The sequence below is a fragment of the Thamnophis elegans genome, chromosome 4 (genome assembly GCF_009769535.1).
Source record: "Thamnophis elegans isolate rThaEle1 chromosome 4, rThaEle1.pri, whole genome shotgun sequence".
Classification (NCBI taxonomy): domain Eukaryota; kingdom Metazoa; phylum Chordata; class Lepidosauria; order Squamata; family Colubridae; genus Thamnophis; species Thamnophis elegans.
In genome coordinates this window covers 131,063,086-131,078,150 of record NC_045544.1, presented here as the reverse complement: position 1 = coordinate 131,078,150, position 15,065 = coordinate 131,063,086, and the positions used below count along the sequence as shown (strand labels likewise).

General features: G+C 44.5%; 1 protein-coding gene across 2 annotated transcripts in view; it reads left to right on the top strand.

The window, feature by feature from the left end:
• The window catches only part of LOC116508320 (kinase suppressor of Ras 1-like), a 181,301-nt gene that overhangs the window by 122,517 nt on the left and 43,719 nt on the right, over nt 1-15,065 (top strand). For both annotated transcript variants that reach the window (XM_032216890.1, XM_032216889.1), the window contains exons 5-7: nt 3,488-3,492; nt 11,661-11,721; nt 12,488-12,571. In XM_032216890.1, coding sequence (XP_032072781.1) covers nt 3,488-3,492; nt 11,661-11,721; nt 12,488-12,571 — 150 coding nt within the window. The remainder of the gene's footprint in view (nt 1-3,487; nt 3,493-11,660; nt 11,722-12,487; nt 12,572-15,065) is intronic.

Genomic DNA, 15,065 nt, shown 5'->3' with positions numbered 1-15,065 from the left:
CATCGGTCATAAATTGAGAACTACCTGTATTTTTTGGAGTATAAGACGCACCAAGGTTTTGAAGAAGCAATTTTTTAAAAAAAGTTCTTGCATTCCCAAAATGACCCGTTTTTCATGAAAACGTGCCCATATTTTGTCAAAAAAAGGGCATGCATAGCCTTTAGGAGGCTTGTAGAGTGCTCCTGGGGGCTTGGGAGGGGGAAATTGAGCAAAAAACGGTACGCTTTCTGCTCATTTGTGCCCTCCCCAGCCCCCAGGAGCACTCTGAAAGCCTCCTACAGGCTGTGCACGGCCATTTTGGTGAAGAGGCGGGGTTTCTGGAGGCAAAAAATGCTGCATTCAGTGTATAAGACGCACCCAGATTTTCAGGCTCTTTTTTGAGGGAAAAAGATGCGTCTTATACTGTACCTGTTTAGCAGTGATTCTCAACCTTGGCAACTTTAAGCTGTATGGACTTCAACTCCCAGAATTCCCCAGACACATGCTAGAGTTGAAACCCATGTAGCTTAAAGTTGCCAAGGTTGAGAAACATTCGCTTATAGGTTGGAAGGATGATAGGGCTGCTGTTGGTTTTTTTGCAAAATGCTGCATCTGAGTCAGAGTGCTGTGTTAATAGTTTTTATGCGCAGCTTCTTAGCACATAGTTTTCAACGTTATGGGCTTTGAATTAACCCCCAATTTTTAAAACTGCTGTTTGGCAGTGACAGAAATAGGCAATGATGGTTCGCCGACCATGATTTGTAAGCCTGTTTTCAGACCATGGTAATTAAAACAGCATGGGTAGAAATTATCTAAACCATGCATCTCCTGGGCAGTGGTGATATCTGGCTAAATCTTTCAACCCATAAGTGTCTTGGTAGGGTGCTTCCAGTACAAATGTAGTAATAATAACTACAGTGGTCACTTAACAACTACGGTAGTCCCATAACTGTGGCGGTTGTTTAATGATTGATGCAAAAAAGTTGTAAAATCAAAACAGTGAACAACCTTCACAACTTAAGATCGTGATGGGCAGGTTCCATTGTAGTCCTTAATTGAGGACTACCAGTAGATTTCCTTGTAGGTGTTTGTCATGTTAGCCAGGTTTCCTATCTTGCTACTGTGTTGTGCATTTTGGATTATATGTTGTTTTTACGCTGTAAATGCCCAGGAGCTGATTGGAATCAGCCCAAGAATGTAGAGCTATGTCTGTTCCTCTTGAAAGTAATTAGAGTACAGGCTGAAAGATATTTGGAAGAGCTTTTGATTCTTCTCATTAGCTTGTAGGTAGGTAGATATTCCTTGTTAGTAATTTGTGGGTAGGTACCATATTTTTCGGAGTATAAGACGCACTGGAGTATAAGACGCATCAAGGTTTTGAAGAGGCAAATTAAAAAAAAAGTTTTTGCACTCTGCAAAACTCCCCAAAATGGCCTGTTTTTCGCTAAAATGGGCCCTTTTTTTGTAAAAAAAAAAAGGGGAATGATAGCCTTTAAGAGGCTTGTAGAGTGCTCCTGGGGGATGGGGGGGGGCAAAAACAAGCATAAAATGGCCCGTTTTTCGCAAAACGGGCCCATTTTTTGTCAAAAAAGGGCATGAATAGTCTTTAGGGCTGAGGGGCAAAATTGAGCAAAAACGGCCTGTTTTCCCCTCACTTCTGCCCTCCCCAGCCCCCAGGAGCACTCTGGAAGCCTCCTAAAAGCTATGCACGGCCATTTTGGTGAAGGGGGCGGTGTTTCGGGAGGCAAAAATGCTGTATTCAGTGTATAAGACGCACCCAGATTTTCAGCCTCTTTTTTGAGGGAAAAAGGTGCATCTTATACTCCAAAAATACGGTAGGTATTCCTTGACTCACAGCCCCAATTGGGACTGGGAAATTCATAGTTAAGCAGCATAGTCATTAAATGAGGCATCAGGTGACCTCACCTGATTTTACAACCTCTTTTGCCACAGTCATTAATTGAGTCACTGTGGTTGTTAGGTAAGGCACCACATTATCACAACAGAGCCCTGGTGGCTCCATGGTGAATGTGCAGTACAGGTTGTCCTCAACTTACAGCAGTTCATTTAGTGACTGTTCAAAGTTACAGTGTCACTGAAAAAAGTGACTTCTGACCATTTTTTTCAGTTACGACCTTTGCATGTGATCAAACTTCAGATGCTTGGCAACTGGCTCATACTTACGACCGTTGCAGTGTCCCGGGGTCATTTGACCCCCTTTCATGACCTTCTGGCATACAAAGTCAATGGGAAAGCCAGATTCACTTAATAACCAGGCTACTAACTTATCAGCTGCAGTGATTCGCTTAACAATTGTGGCAAGAAATGTCATAAAATGGGACAAACTCAACACATTTCTCACTGAACAGCATAAATTGTGGTAGTAAGTCGAGGACTACCTGTATTGCAGGCAAACTCTGTTGGGAATAATATGCAAATAATGTTTCGATATTGTAAACCACCTGGAGAATGCTATAAAGCGCTATGGGACAGTATATAAAATTAAAATGCTATCACTCTTATCATGATTTATGACTTTCCCTGTTGGCTTCCCTTTGACTTTGCTGGCTGGGAAAATTGCAAATTGCGAACCCGTTACCACAGGATCCTGCTGCAACCCTCATTGCCAAGCATCTGAATCTCAGTCACGGGATCACCAGGGCGGCTGGTTGCTTATAACTTCTACCAGGACAACTCATAAGTGCTTTTTTTCCAGCAACATTGTAACAACAAACTGTTGTAAACCGAGGACTACCTGTCTTCAAAATCCATTGGTTAAAGCCAGGGGTGAAATAGCGCGCCACAGCTGATTGTCACACAGCTGATCATCGGAACTACCGCTTTGCCTGAACCGGTATCATTTTTTTTAGTTGATCGTTGATCAGCTATGTGACAATTAGCTGTGCCGCGCGATTTATGTTTGCTAGAATATAAATCTAGTGAATCTAAATCTCACTGCACAGTTGTTCCCCCCCTGCTGTTCTACTTACATTTGCAGACTCAGAAAAGGCTTTTTAATCCTCCTTTTTCAACGCTGCACAGTAAGCGCCTACGGTGCGCCTGCGGTGCGCAGCGCAGCAAACCAGTAGCAAAGCGAACTGGTAGCAGACTTCAGAGCATTTCACCCCTGGTTAGATTGGAAGACAAAAATATGCACAAGAAGCATTGATATATATGTATTTTCATTGCTTTGCTTAGATCAGTGTTTCTCAACCTCGGCCACTTGGAGATGTGTGGACTTCAACTCCCAGAATTCCCCAGCCAGCAAGGTTGAAAAACACAGGCTTAGAAATTTGCCAGGTTCTCCCTGACATGCAAACAATCTCAGATTCAACCCTAAACATCTCCTTGTGAAATCTTGCAGAGATGTTGTCATGTGGCAATGCTGAGTTGGGTGATTCAATTGTGTGACTCAACTATAAAGTGTTTTTTGTATGTTAACATGATTGATACATGATTACGACTCACCTTTTAATCCCTTCTTTCTTTTTGTGTCTTTCTTTTTTAGATTTGGTAAGAGATGCTTTATTTTGGCAAACTTTATTCCTGCTCCAGAGGGGGTGAAAAGGCTGCAGAAAGAATGATCTTCCCCAGAAAGTTGACCTCGGAATAGTAGGACCAACTGTTTCTTAATGAAAGTTTTTTTAAAAAATTAAGGGGAGGAAAGGAAGCTGACAAAGTACTTCCGCAAAGTGTTTGAGTCCCTGAATTCTCACTTCTCTCATATTTTCAATCAGTGGTGGGATTCAATTTTTTTTACTACTGGTTAAGTGGGCATGGCTTGGTGGGCGTGACATGGCTTGGTGAGCAGGGCTTGGTGGGCATGGCAGGGGAAGGATACTGCAAAATTCCCATTTCCTTCCGAACAGCTGGGACTCGGGAGGCAGAGAATAGAGGTTTAGAGGTTTATTCAACTTGTATGCCGCCCTATTCCCGAGGGACTCAGGGCGGCTAACAAACTGGGAGGGAAGGGACACAATACAAAAGGAAAAAGAAAATAAAGACAAACAACAATACAGAGCCAGTTTAAAAGGTCTCAACAAGCACACCAATTCGAGTAGGGATGGAACTCAGGAGCCCCAGGCCTGCTGGAACAGCCAGGTCTTAACGGCTTTACGGAAAGCCTGAAGGGTGGTGAGGGTCCGAATCTCCACGGGGAGATCGTTCCAGAATAGATGGGGGTGGGGCCAGTCAGAGGTGGTAATTGCCGGTTCTCTGAACTACTCAAACTTTCTGCTACTGGTTCTCCAGAACTGGTCAGAACCTGCTGAATACTACCTCTGCTTTCAATGATTATCAAGATATACCCATGTTTAAACTTGAGTCTCTCCGAGATGGTGTGGGGTTCTTTGTGATGCAACGTATTGTGGGAATCTAGCATGTTGTGTGGACCAGGCCATGATATAAAACCATACCTTGGTTTATTTGCTTTGGCAAGTCTGGAGCATGGTAACTGTGTTTGGTTAACCTGGGTTTTATTTCGGTTAATCTAGCCAAGAAATTTGAAGATGTGTATATTTACATTCAGAGAATAATTTAAAGGCACAATAGTACTCAATTTAAAATCACAATTGGGACCACATGGTCGCTAATCAAGGCGATCATTAAGTGGGTCAATGTCTGATTTGATCACCTTTTCCCACCACAGTTGTTAAGCGAATGACTGTGGTTATTCAGCAAATCATGCAATTGTTAAGCAAATCTCAGAATTTTATCAGAGAAGTAATATCATTCAAGAAGGTTGAGCACTGAGCCAAGTGTGAATAACAATTAGTTTTGTACCTGAGAGGAAATCACACTGGCTTACAGGCAATCATCCATTTATGACTATTTGTTTAGAGACAGTTTGAAGTTATGACAGTGCTGAAAATAGAATAACAGAGAGTGGAGTGCTTGAATTGAGCTACAGCTACGCCTTCTCTGTGCTTACTTTCTTTTACCCAGAAACCATCCGGGGAGAGGGGGGACAGCCCCCTATCCCTCTTCCCCATTCTTCACCTAAAATTTAGCAGTAGGGAAATAAAAAACAAATTAGGAACACTAAAAAAATGGGGTGAGTGCACTCACCGAATTATCGAAGGGTATTTGGTAAAGGTAGGGGTTCCCCTCGCACATGGGTGCTACTCATTCTCGACTCTAGGGGGCGGTGCTCATCTCCGCTTCAAAGCTGAAGAGCCAGCGCTGTCTGAAGACGTCTCTTTGGTCATGTGGCTGGCATGACTCAGCGCCAAAGGCGCATAGAACGCTGTTACCTTCCCACCAAAGGTGGTTCCTATTTTTTCTACTTGCATTTTTACATGCTTTCGAGCTGCTAGGTTGGCAGAAGCTGGCACAAGTAATGGGGGCTCACTCCGTTGTGCGGCGCTAGGGATTCGAACTGCCGAACTGTTGACCTTTCTGATGGACAAGCTCAGCGTCTTAGCCACTGAGCCACCGCATGGGTGGCTTAGAAGGGTGTTTAGAGAACATATAAGTTGAACATTGTGGAGGGAGCCTTTACATCCTCAACCTCCGGGCCATGGCCTGGTATCGGGCTGTTGGCCCATTTGGAACCAGGCTGTGCAAACAGTGCAACTTGATTTGTGCGACCTGCATGGTGCATTCATGTTTGCACAGGAATCTCCATTTTTGAGAGTAGCAAGTGCTTACACTTGTGCAGGAAGCTCTATTTACGGCAGCAATGAGCCCTCACACTCCATTTGTGCTTATACAGAACCATCTCATCTCACCCACCCACCCCCAGCCGCCGCTAGCCCGCAATGCTGGAAAGTTTGGAGATCCCTGCTTTACATTAAATGACCCAGTTACTATGTTCCTACCAGATGATTGTCTACTCAAGCTTGGCTAAAATTGGAGACGAGCAAAGGCATTCTCTTGTATCTTATTTTTCCCCCAAGGCTTCCCTTTTCAAGCTGATAAAAGGGAAATTGTTTTCAAAGTGCATTTTAGAGAGGAAGGGAATTTCACATCGGCCTCGTAGATGGAGTGCAGTCGTTTTGCACGTGGCCTAGTGCAATAGGTAGCCAAGAAGGTTTTATTTGTATTTGCGCCGTGATCGATAGCAATTCCTCTTTGTAAAGACAGTGGGCATTTTTGAAAGGCTACAGGAGTCCAACTCTAAATACAGGGGGCCCTCAACCACAATTGAGCCGAAAATTCCCGTTGCTAAGTGAGACATTTGTTAAGTGAGTTTTGCCCCATTGTATGACTTTTCTTGCCACAGTTGTTAAGTGAATCACTGCAGTTATTAATTTAGTAACATGGTTGTTAAGTGAATCTGGCTTCCCCATGGGACTTTGCTTGTCAGAAGGTCGCAAATGGTCATCCCATGGCCCCGGGACACTGCAATCGTCATAAATATGAGTCAGTTGCCAAGCATCTGAAGTTTGATCATGTGTGAAAAATGGTCATGTCATTTTTTTCAGTGCCATTGTAACTTTGAACGGTCACTCAAAGAACTGTTGTAAGTCAAGGACTACCTGTACTTAATCAGCTACCAAAAAGTTTTGATGATAGGAATTTACTCCTAAAACTCTGTTTCTGGAAAATAAGAGTTATGTCCTGCCTGCTGTGGGGATATTCACTCCATTTCTGCCTGATAAGTCTTTGGGTAGGCCGAGGTGGCGCAGTGGTTAGAGTGCTGTACTGCATCCACTTCAGCTGACTGTTATCTGCAGTTCGGCGGTTCAGATCTCACCGGCTCAAGGTTGACTCAGCCTTCCATCCTTCCGAGGTGGGTGAAATGAGGACCCAGATTGTTGGGGGCCATATGCTGACTCTGTAAACCGCTTAGAGAGGGCTGAAAGCCCTATGAAGCGGTATATAAGTCTAACTGCTATTGCTATTGCTACTCACGTTTTTCAGTAGATATCTGTAGCTCAGGGATGAACCGTGGCATTCTTGGTGCTCTCTGAACTTGGTAGTTTGTTTGCAGATGTTTCATGACTCAACTAGGTTACATTATCAGTGTGAGGGAGTGTAGATACTACCTACTGGGCAGGGATGAAATCAACTTACCTTTGCTACCTGTTCACAAATGTGAGGGCACCACCTTCTGCACATGCGCAGGCCCTTCTGCGCATGTACAGAGCAGGGGTGAGTTCTGGCGATCACTACTGCCGTTTCGCTTGTTTGCGCGCATTAAAATTGTTCTGTGCATTCGCAGAACAGATAAACAAGATGGCAGCGCCTATGGTCGCGCCGTCCTGAGAACCGGTTCGGGGGCATGGCAGGCCTGGGTTGCTGCCGGTTCCAGTGACCCAGGCCGACAAAACCACTACCAGTTCGGCCAAACCTGTCCTCCACCTTGTGCGCAGAGTGTCAAAAACGGGAGGGGATGACTTCTGAGTGGGTGGGCGGAGCCTCCCACCACTGCCGTTACCGGTTCGCCCCAAACGGGATAGAACCGGCTGAATTTCACCACTGCTACTGGGTCATGAAATGTTTACAAGCAAACAACCAAGAAAGCCACAACTCAAGTGTTTTAAAGAATTTGAGAACAGAGGGATCAAAGAGATAAAGAGAAAAACAAGAGTTTCAATGCCACGTCCTTGGGAATGATGCTGACAGCTAAAATTACCTCACAACTCCTGATAACTTCACAGAAACAGCCAGTTTCCTTAGCAAGAATATGGATGTGGTTTGCCAGTGCCTTTCCCCATTCCTTTTAAAAAACAAGAAGTTTCAACCTTGCTTAATTCTTCAAAAATCAGCAAAAATCAGCTGGGTAGTGTTACCTTTGTCTTAGAATATTAGATTAGATCAAAACAGAGCTGGGTAGTTTATGGGTTTTCACATTGTCGAATTTTGATGTTTGTAAGCTGCCCAGAGTTACCATGCGTGAGTTGGGTGATCATGCCAATGTGTTTAATAAATACATAACTCCGGGGTGCCTTCCCCCTTCCCTTAATGCCCAATCTTATCTTGCTTAATAGTTAATTGAGGACTGTGGCTGAAGCTTCTGGAAATAGTGGTTCAGCAGCATATGAAAGGCCTCCTATATAACAATAATAACAGAATTGGAAGGGACCTTGTAGGTCTTTTTGCAGGAACTTGCCAAGGCTAGTCTAGTGAAGAGAAGGACCAGGCGAGACATGATAGCAGTCTTCCAATATCGGAGGGGCTGCCACAGAGAGGAGAGGGTCAAGCTATTTTCCAAAGCACCTGAAGGCCAGGCAAGGAATAATGGATGGAAACTGATCAAGGAGAGATTCAACCTAGAAATTAGGAGGAACTTTCTGACAGTGAGAACAATCAACTAATGGAACAGAAGTTGCCTTTGGAAGTTGTGGGAATTGAATTGAATTGAATTTGAATTTATTGCACTTATATGCTGCCCTTTTCCCCGGAGGGGACTCAGGGCCGCTCACAATCCAAGTCAGGGAAGGGGATACAAATAAGGGATAAAAAGACAAACAAAACAATACACAATTTAAAAGCACACAACAACCATACCATTCGAGGGGGGGGGGGCAAAAGCTTTTTAGCCCCAGGCCTGTCGGAACAGCCAGGTTTTAAGGGCTTTGCGGAAGGCCTGGAGGGTGGTGAGGGTTCGAATCTCCATGGGGAGCTCGTTCCAGAGGGTCGGAGCAGCCACAGTGGGAGCTGAGAGACTGGACTGCCATTTGTCAGAAATAGTGTAGGGTCTCCTGCTTCGGTGCAGGGGTTGGACTAGATGACCTACAAGGTCCCTTCCAACACTATTAATCTGTTAAATCTGTTAGATTCTGGATGCTCAACAGCTTTGCATCTGGACTGTCAAATATTTGAATTCTCCCCTGCCCCCACAAAGCTCTTCTTTTTTTATAACAGTGTTTCTCAACCTTGAGAAGGTTAAGGTAATGGATTTCAACTCCCAGAATTCTCCAGTGAGCCATCCTGGGAACTGAGGTCCATATCTTAAAGTTCCCAAGCTTGAGCAACACACTGCTTTGTATAGTTCCTTCATTTCCTCAGCCACTCAAACAGCATTACTACATAATCGCTATCAGACACAATTGCCAAAATGCTGCTAACTCAAACCTCAATCTCATTATGAAGCATTTCAAAACTCTGAACCATGAAATTGTAAGCTCACAACCACAGATGTATGTGAAATTAGCCTTCTTTATATGGCTAGGGGCTGAACAATCTAGCCCTTAGGTGACAAAATTATGCTTTAAGATGTATGCATTGCATGTATCTTGTATGCAATGCAAAATTGTATGTAAGCAAGAATGTATCTTCTCTTTTTATTTAACACCTAAAGATCTACATTCATTTGAGAATATTCTATTCTATTCCATTCCATTCCACTCTATTCATAGCATGTTCCTGCATTAGCAAATTGAACACCTTCCAACTCCGTTAGTCTGTTATTTTAATTTTAATCTACAGTAACCTCTAGTTTCTTCTGCTTCTGGAAAGACTTGCTTGTTATTTGAACAACCTCATGGATTTATGGAAAATGAGCTTGCTACTCTTACATTCCCAGCAACTGACTGGGCTGGCAGTCCCCTCTGCCATTGTTGGGAAAACAATATTTTTTTTAAAAAAATAAAAGTAATTCAAAATTCTGTTGAGAAATAGACATTCAGTAGCAGAAGACATTGAGAAATGAGAATTTGGTGCCACCTAGAGTTGGGAAAGGGGGGGGGGGGGAAACTGCTAGAAGCTTTGTAGGATGTACCTCAACTCAGTCAAGTTTAAGATGGGAAGATTTCAACTCCCAGAATTTTTCCCAGCACAAAATAGCGCTAAAAACCTTGCAAAGGCTTAAGGCCCCTACTTCATCACTTAAAACCTGTCTCCCTCTTGCCAAGAGGATCCTGTAAACCATTATGGGTCGGTATATACCGTATTTTTCGGCACATAAGACGCACCTGTAAACCATTATGGGTGGGTATATACCGTATTTTTCGGCACATAAGATGCACCAAGATGTTGAAGAGGCAAATTAAAAAACGGCCCATTTTTCGCTCATTTCTGCCTGCCCCAGCCCCCAGGAGCACTCTGAAAGCCTCCTAAAAGGCTATGCATGGCCATTTTAGTGAAAGGGTGGGGTTTCAGGAGGCAAAAAAAAAAATGCTGTATTCAGTGTATAAGATGCACCCAGATTTTCAGCCTCTTTTTGAGGGAAAAGGTGCGCCTTATACTCCGAAAAATACGGTAAGTCTAAGTGCTACTGTGTTTCCTGAAAATACGACCTATGCCGAAAACAAGCCGTACCCCGATTTTCACTCCTGCACCTAATATAAGCCCTATCCCAAAAATAAGGCCTGGTTAAGCCCTGCCCACTGCAAGGCATAGACATAAAAATCGAGCTAGCGTGGCATGGTGGGTGGAGCTGCCCCCATGCGCCCTCACCAGCCTCCCAAGCCCTGACACCTGCCCAACTTCTTCTGCAGCTGCTTGCTGTGAGTGGCGGCACCAGTGCAACGAGTCTTGTGGCGTCTGGCCGCGAGCAGTCGCAGAAGAAATCAGGCAGTGGAGTGACAGGTGTCAGGGCGTGGGAGGCATGGCCGCGGTGGTCCTAAGGTCAGTGGGTAAGACATCCTCTGAAAGTAAGACCTGGTGCTTATTTTGGGGCTGAAAAGAAAATAAGACCAGGTCTTGTTTTCAGGGAAGCATGGTGTAGCTATTGCTATCCTATCCCCATCCCCTTCTGGAATGCAGCTCTTCGTGTGCTGTGACTGGGTGTGAACTAGGCTAACAAAAACTGCTCTTCTTGAGTAGAAAGTTAGTTGATTGACATAGAGCACAGGTACTCCTCAACTTACGACCTCAGCTGGCACCAGAATTTCCATTGCTAAGCAAGGCGGTGAAGTGCCTGATTTTACGAGCTTCCCCCACCCCTCAATGGTTGTTAAATGAATCATTGCAGTTGTTAATTGAAGCATGCATCCATTAAGCAAATATTAATCGACATTGACTTTGCTTTTTGGGAAGACGGCTGGGAAGGTCGCAAATGATGATCACGTGACTCTTGAGATGTTGCAACCATATGAATCCACGCTGATTGCCAAGCACCTGAATTTTAATCACGTGACCAGAGAGAATTCTGCGATAGTCGTAGTTTTGAGCATTGGTTAAAAGTCTTTTTTTTTCCAGTGCTGTTGCAAGATCCATTGGTTGCTAAATGAATCGTTAAGTCGAGGACCACTTGTACCAGAAAGTCCAAAGGAGCCATCTAAAGCTGCCTCCTTTGTTTCAATCTCAATGGCTGCGTCAAGTTTCTGACTGACGAACCCAACCAACTCATCACTCCAAGACGATCAGACTTCTTCTCAAAGAACTGTGTTATTGAGTCCATCATTTTGGCACACATGAAAGCAAAACCAACTCTGTTTCCTGCGGTTTTAGTATAATTAAAGAATAGATGTCCTCCCTCCCTCCTCGTCACAGGTCACATTATCCAATTAGGTGTTCTGGCATCTCCCTGGCAACTCCTTCCTCCTCCTTCTGGCCAGCACTTGTTGAGAGGACCTTGGTTCCCACAGGATGATCTGGTGTTATTATGTAGTCTGACATTCCAAGCATCCCCCAATCCCACCCCATACAGTATGGCAAGCTAAGAAATGAAAAGTTAGCTGTGGTAGCCTAGATCCGTTTCATAATTGACATGCCGTCTGTCTTGCAGGCCATTTGACAAAAGGCGTTTGAGCCAACTAACATGTCGACTTTTTGAAATCTTATTTTCCTAGATTTACCCCAGGGATCTCCACAAGCGGTACGAAGAGATATCGGCCTGTCTGTAACACACAGGTAAGTTTTTCAGATGGCTGAACGCGCAACTCCAACGTTGATGAGGATGCTCAGCGCCATCTGGGTAGAGTTGTCTGCAACAAACTTTGGGGACAGTGGTGGGTTTGTACTCGTTTTACTACCGGTTCGCTTGTGTGCGCACACACTCTCTCTTGCGCGTGATGCTTCTGCGCATGCGCAGAAGCATCCGGGTGGGTAGGCAGAGCCTCCCGCCACCACCACTACCGGTTCGGCCGAACCGGGAGCAGCCCACCTCTGTTTGAGGAGGGAACCCCTAAGGTTGATGTGGCAGGAGTTGGTACATTCCAACAACACTCTGCCTAATTGCCCTGCTTTAACCGAGGAAGCTGCCTGGATGCCTCTCAAACTAAACCCCCACCCAAAAAAAACAACAGCTTTGATTGGTTAGTTTGACATTAAAACTCCTTCCTGAAAGCACCCAGGATAAGCATTACAGAGGCTGTTCAGTGACTTGTTCAGTTTGCATGCAAACATGCAAGATATATACCCAAGACTAACTACCGTACAATAGGGACACGGTGGCTCAGTGGCACAAAGATCATAAGTGCGAAAAACGGTCATAAGTCACTTTTTTTTCAGTGCTGTTGTAACTTTGAACAGTCACTAAATGAACTGTTGTATGTTGAGGACTACCTTTATTTTGATATGTGGCCTTGTAGTTTGCCTGTGTGTCTTTCACCAATAATATTGCTTTCCTTAATCCAGTGTCATCTTCAATAGGTGTGTTCTGTTTCCTCTCATTCAGGTTTTCGACAAAATCCTGGCTCTCTCAGGTGTGCCAAGTGTGTCAGAAAAGCATGATGTTTGGAGTAAAATGCAAACACTGCAGGTAAGCCAGTGATAACGATATTCCCCTTGTGGTTGAAAGTAGTAGTTGTTCTTCTTGTTCTTGTTCTTGTTCTTGTTCTTGTTCTTGTTCTTGTTCTTGTTCTTGTTGTTCTTGTTCTTCTTCTTCTTCTTCTTCTTCTTCTTCTTCTTCTTCTTCTTCTTCTTCTTCTTCTTCTTCTTCTTCCTCCTCCTCCTCCTCCTCCTCTTCTCCCTCCCTCCCTCCTCCTCCTCTCTCTCTCTCTCTCCCTCCCTCCCTCCCTCCATATATATGTTTGTATGTGTGTATGTTCCAGCATAACTCTGGAACGTCTCGAGCAATTTCAACTAAACTTGGTACACAGATGACTTACTCTCTGGAGACAAATACTGTTGGGGGGGAGGGGTAAGACACCCCTAACACCCCTCGGGAGGGTATTCTGTTACGCTACAGCCTGTTGTGCCTTAAAATGGCTTCTACTATACAGCGCTGAGGAGTTGCCAGGGTAACGGCTTCACAGTACTCCACAAGGGGGCTCCCTCTGGTAAGGGGGAAAATCCAACATTAGAAATTGAGGTGACGTTCATGGGAGGAGGGTTGGGAGGATAAATAAATACCCGGTTATCAGCTAGTCTATAAAAGCACAGCAAGCAAGCAAAGAACCCTAGCAGGAATTCAACAGAAAAGGAAGGAGGGAAATGAGTAGAGAACCTGCATATTCTAAAGATTGCACACTCAGCTCCAGAGCAGGGGAAAAAAAATCATTCCCTGAAGAACTGCTGATTACAAGGACTGCTGTGTAAAATCTGCTGATTGTCCAGTGAGCTTACTCCGGCTGAGTAAGCAGAGATAGTAAGAAAAATACAAAGCAGCCGGAGTCCTAAGATCAGTCACTTGTTGAGTGTGCAACTTAATGGGTGTTTTGGGGAGAATCCCAAGCGATTTTTTTCTTCTTTAGTCAAAAGTTTATATTTTGCTAAGTGGGAGCCTGGTAAGAGAATAAAAAATAAAATAAAAGCTTTAAAAAACAACAACCCTGAATGGTAAAAGCAAAGGACTGGAGTCTGTAATTATAATATCTGTCTTTCTGCCAGAAAAGAGTCAAAAGTGAATGAATCACTGTATGACTACTCTCATTAATCAGTTCAGATAAAGTCTCTGCTATGGAAAGTGCCTCTGGAGTACCTTAAAAGAAAATGGTCATACAGGAAATAAGAATACTGCATAGTGCAAGTATCAGGGGTTTTCAATTCAATTCACAATGTGAAGGCTGTGTCTTTTTATTTGTATAGTTCTCTTATGTATGATGTACACTGCAGATGGCATTTAATTTCATTGTATGAGGTGCAATGATAATAAAGTAAAATAAACTTTCTAAGCTTTACAGTACTATGTGTGGATTTCAACTCCCAGAATTCCCCAGCCAGCATGAGGCTGACTGAGTTTGAAAAACACTGAGTTAGATGCTGTCATTTCCCTGGCTTCAAAAAACAACCAAAAAACCTTCCAGCATGATGTAATAGTTAGGATGCTGGCTTATGTTCACAACAATAAGTTTAGTTTAGTTTAGTTTAGTTTAGTTTAATGCAATTTGTATGCCGCCCACTCCCTTGGGACTCTGGGCGGCTAGTATTTTGATTTCCATTTAATGACAAAGTCATTGGATGAGATTTGTATTTGTATTTGTATTTGTATTTTATTATTTGTATGCCGCCCTTCTCCGGGAGGACTCAGGGCAGCGAACAATTCAAAGGGGATAAGGGGGAACATAAAAGACAAAATACAAATAATAAAAGTCGACAACAATCGCACAACCATACATGTCGAGAGGGGAGGGAACTCATCACCCCCAGGCCTGCCGGCAAAGCCAGGTTTTGATGGCTTTTCGGAAGGCCTGGAGAGAGGTGAGGGTCCGAATCCCTGCGGGGAGTTCGTTCCAGAGGGCCAGAGCTGCCACAGAGAAGGCCCTCCCCCGGGTAATAGCCAGATGGCATTGGCTTGTAGATGGCACCCAGAGGAGGCCAACCGTGTGAGATCTAATGGGTCTGTGGGAGGTAATTGGCAGCAGGCGGTCTCTCAAGTACCCAGATCCAATACCATGAAGGGCTTTATAAGTTACGACTAGCACCTTGAAGCGTATCCGGAGACTGATCGGTAACCAGTGCAGCTCGTGGAGGATAGGTGTAACATGGGTGTACCGAGGTGCACCCACGATCGCTCGCACGGCTGCGTTCTGGACGAGTTGAAGTCTCTGAATACTCTTCAAGGGCTGCCCCATGTAGAGCGCATTGCAGTAGTCCAGTCTTGAGGTCACGAGGGCGTGAGTGACTGTTGCGAGTGCCTCCCGGTCCAGGTAGGGATGCAACTGGTGCACCAGGTGAACCTGGGCAAATGCCCCCCTGGTCACAGCCGACAAATGGTGTTCTAAAGTCAGCTGTGGATCCAGGAGGACCCCCAAGTTGCGAGCCCTGTCTGAGGGGCGTAGTTTTTCACCCCCCAGCCTGAGTGATGGAATATT